Here is a 3,756-nt window from a genome sequence, read left to right on the forward strand (position 1 = left end):
GGTGCACTGACTAGTCGCGCTTCCTATGTTCACGGTTACCAAGGATCGATCCCTCGTACTCCCCTTTTCCCTTCTATTTTTCTTTAGACTCTACACAAAAATGGACTAGCCCAGTAACAACCATGACCTAGAAAACTTCGATGCGAGACTTAGTACAAGGACACGCTTAATGCAATAAATGTTGCAACCGATTTCAAGATGCAAAGAAATTTAGAGGTCGACTGATGTTGGGGAGACAACAAGTGGGTCAGAAATGGGCCTAATGCATTTCGGTTAGTGCAACAAATAATTACCTGGGCCAGGCCCATCTTGTCAGTACTCTGTTGAAGGTACAAACTATTCCATTTCCGTCTCTAAAAAAACTATTCCATTTTCTATAGAGTTCCAAGTTTCCAAATAAACATAAATGACACTGCAATACTCTGTTGAAGGGGTACCATATGCTATCGCATCATGTATTACTTATCCTGTTGTCGATCCCGGCAGTACAGAAGACATGCATGATTCACTCAGAGTTCTACCGCACCTGCAAGTTCCACCCAAAAATGGTAAAACTGCATAGCACCCAAAAAATGATTTCTTCGGTTGTGATGAGCATGCAAGTGCTTGAGTTCGTGTTTTTCTAGATAGGGCTTGGTCCACGACATAACACATGTTATGTTGTATTTTTGGATCAAATTTAATCTATGTGGTGGTCTTTGGATGAACTATATGCATTTTTTAATTTGAGTTATTTGATTGGATGAACTATATGTATGTTTGTGGTTGTTTTGTTGTGTACGTTGAATCTAAATCATGCAAATGATTAATGAAATACCATTCAATTGTTTGAAAAGTATGTTAAGAAGGATAGAAGAATTAGTCAAAAAGATTTTAAGGAGTTAAATATAGGGTTTGGTTATGTTCGGCCACAATTTAACTCCTTAAATATAAAGGAGTTAAGTCTAGAAAGGCATATAAGGAGATACTCCCTCCGTTACTTTTTATAAGGTGTATTTGTTTTTTGATAAAATTCCACAATGTAAGGTGCATCTCTTCTAATTCATCAAAAATTCCGTTTTAGCCCTTTAGAAAAAGGATAGTATCTCTCCACTGATTGCATGTATCTCTCCTTCTAAAAAGAGGGAAAGTATCTCTCTCCCGATTGCGTGTATATCTTATTTTTGTAGCCTAAATGATTTACTTACCACTAATCAAAGATTTAGCCAAGGTTACTTTTTTCTAAGTTGTGTATAATTATGTGCATTGGTCACCGTGCCAAAAATTATACACCTTACATAAAGGAATGAAGGGAGTAAATTATAAGTGGTTGACTAGATATGCTCTTACTGTTTGTTAATAAGATGGCATATTGGGTAGTTTCAAAGGAACTCCGAGGGCAGAGGGGTATGGTGGGGGAAGTGGAGCACGTGAACCAACCATTTCTCTGCTCCAGTAAAATGAACTAGATACTACTCCAGCTCCAATCCACTAAGAAATCGAAGTTGAGCTATTTGAAACAACTCTACTGGAATCATGGAGTGGTGCTGCCCGAACCTACCCTTAATCCGACCAGAGCCAACTAGGAGCATATGCTAGATGTGAAGGTCGACCGTGTTACTAGATTGGTGGATCTAGTTTGTTAAATTGACTCGACGACTAGGGGTCCGGGGCACTAGTCCTTAAGGGTGCGTGCATGAAGACTTCTCGGCTGTAATAGACAAGGTTAGTCTGGCTACGACAAGCAGCGTGTGAGTGGCTCGTTCTGGCGGTAGTGGCCATTTGACGGTCCAAGAACCTCCCTGTAATTTTTATTATGTGTGGAATGCTTTATACTTTTGGTGAACTATTTTTAGAAAAGACTCAGAATTCAATTAACTGTGATAGACCTTCATAATGGTTTGCCCTTAATGTTCAAAGTATGGTTGGTAGAATGGTAGAAACTTATTTCTACTCGTATATTTCTAGTAGCTAGTCTAAATATATGTTGGTTTATCAAGGTTCCATGAAAACATGATGGAGATACTGCACTAGGATCAATTTATTTCTTCTATCACCAATTCATCATGAGCTAGCACACCATAAAGACTTGGTAAAAAAGTAAAAATACAAAGACACGCATATGCTCGAGATCTATTAAGCAGTGACGGCGATCTTCATGCCTTGCTGGCAGTGACCTGGATGGCTGCAGATGAAGAACGTTTTGCCTTCACGGGCGAGCTGGATGTGGTCATTGCCGGAGGTGTAGGTCCTCGACGGGCCCGAGACCCTGCATGAGTTGTAGTCGCCTTCTCCCACCTGCACAACGTTGTGCATACTAGGGTTGTACTTGAACACTGCGTGCATTAGTTAACACAAAAATACAGGTCAGAACAAAGTATAGACATCAAGGACAACCAATCACTTGATCTTTAGAGTTCTCACCAAGCACGTCGCCGGACTGGATGTGCTTGCCACTCTCCCATACAGAGACGCCGAAGCTCCATCCCTTGTTGTCACCAACGGTCCACTCCTTGCCATGGACAACAGTGGTTGTGCCGCAAACGGCCAGAAGTAGCACCAAAAGGGTGGGTACGATGGTTTCCCGTGCCATCATTGGTGTTGCTCTTGACTTCTTGTCGCTACCGAAGATCACAAGAACAACAAAATTAAACAGTGGTCAGTTCGTCAAGTGATTGCTTGCGTTCAGTCTCCTTCTCGTATCATATATATAGACGGTCAGCTAAAATCTTTGTTTTAATGTGCTAAAATAACGAGAATCTTGCTTTAAATGAGACAAATCAACAATTTGATATGCAACATTACTTAGTATATGCTACCAAATCCTCCAAGCTATATAATCTGATATAGTATTAATGGAAATTAACAAGGATGCATTTATTTCTTTTTCATGGATTCATTAGTTGTATATCAGATATTTATATATACTAGTATTAGATGATATATTTCTAATAGGAAAATTATAAAATAAAAATATTTTTAATAAGGAGTCTGTAATCTTGACTTTTCAACCATAGCTGCTAAAGCATGACCGGAGGCCATGATTTGGGATTGTCTAGTTACAAATCATCTGAAATTGATAGGAATATTTTCAATAAATGGAGTTCAAATGAATTTCACAAGTCGGAAAATTTAATGTATTGGGTCAATATAAGAATTTTAGACTAGGTTAATTTGGAATAATTTAAAATAGAAAGTGGCCACGATTGGCCAACGAGGTTGTAAACCCGACGAGATTCAGAAGGAACTAATTGGGAGGAAAATTTGTGAGGCTTACCAAGAAACTTGTCACCACTTGAGTCGACGGAGATTATGACCTCTAGGACGCCCCCCCCCCCCCGAAAACTCCGCAACTACTCCAGACCGAAAAATTAGCCCTAAACTAGCCATCCCGGCTTAAACTGGAATGACGTGCATGAAAGGGGTGGAGTTGTGCCCTCTCTACTTCGCTCACTAGACGAGCTGGTGGAGAACAAGGGGGCGTAACGGGGAGGCGAAGAGGGGAACAGAGTGGAGGGTACAAAGGCTGGAGAGACAGAAGAAAGTCGAAGAATGAGAGGATTGTGAAAGTTTTCTCTTTCCTATTTCAAGAGTAGCACCAGTCGGTAGAGTCTATCGCATGGCCATGTCTGTTCTTTTTGCAGTTCACCCTACTGTTATCATTTTCTATGAAACATAATGTACATAATTCCGTAAAAATGTTTGTATTTGGATCTTTTTTCTAAATAAAAACCATTGATGGTGTTGGTTAACCTAATTGTCATTTTTTAATTATAT

General features: G+C 39.7%; 1 protein-coding gene across 1 annotated transcript; it reads right to left on the minus strand.

The window, feature by feature from the left end:
* Nucleotides 1–1,983: 1,983 nt before the first annotated feature.
* Nucleotides 1,984–2,645, minus strand: LOC119298261 (basic blue protein-like). Its single transcript, XM_037575730.1, has 2 exons — nucleotides 2,404–2,645; nucleotides 1,984–2,315 (listed from the first exon to the last, which is right to left on the minus strand). Exons 1-2 carry the CDS (start codon nucleotides 2,573–2,575, stop codon nucleotides 2,116–2,118), a joined length of 372 nt encoding a protein of 123 aa, XP_037431627.1. The 5' UTR covers nucleotides 2,576–2,645; the 3' UTR covers nucleotides 1,984–2,115.
* Between the last annotated feature and the right edge of the window lie 1,111 nt (nucleotides 2,646–3,756).

The sequence above is a fragment of the Triticum dicoccoides genome, chromosome 5A, assembly GCF_002162155.2.
Source record: "Triticum dicoccoides isolate Atlit2015 ecotype Zavitan chromosome 5A, WEW_v2.0, whole genome shotgun sequence".
NCBI classification, from domain to species: Eukaryota; Viridiplantae; Streptophyta; class Magnoliopsida; order Poales; family Poaceae; genus Triticum; species Triticum dicoccoides.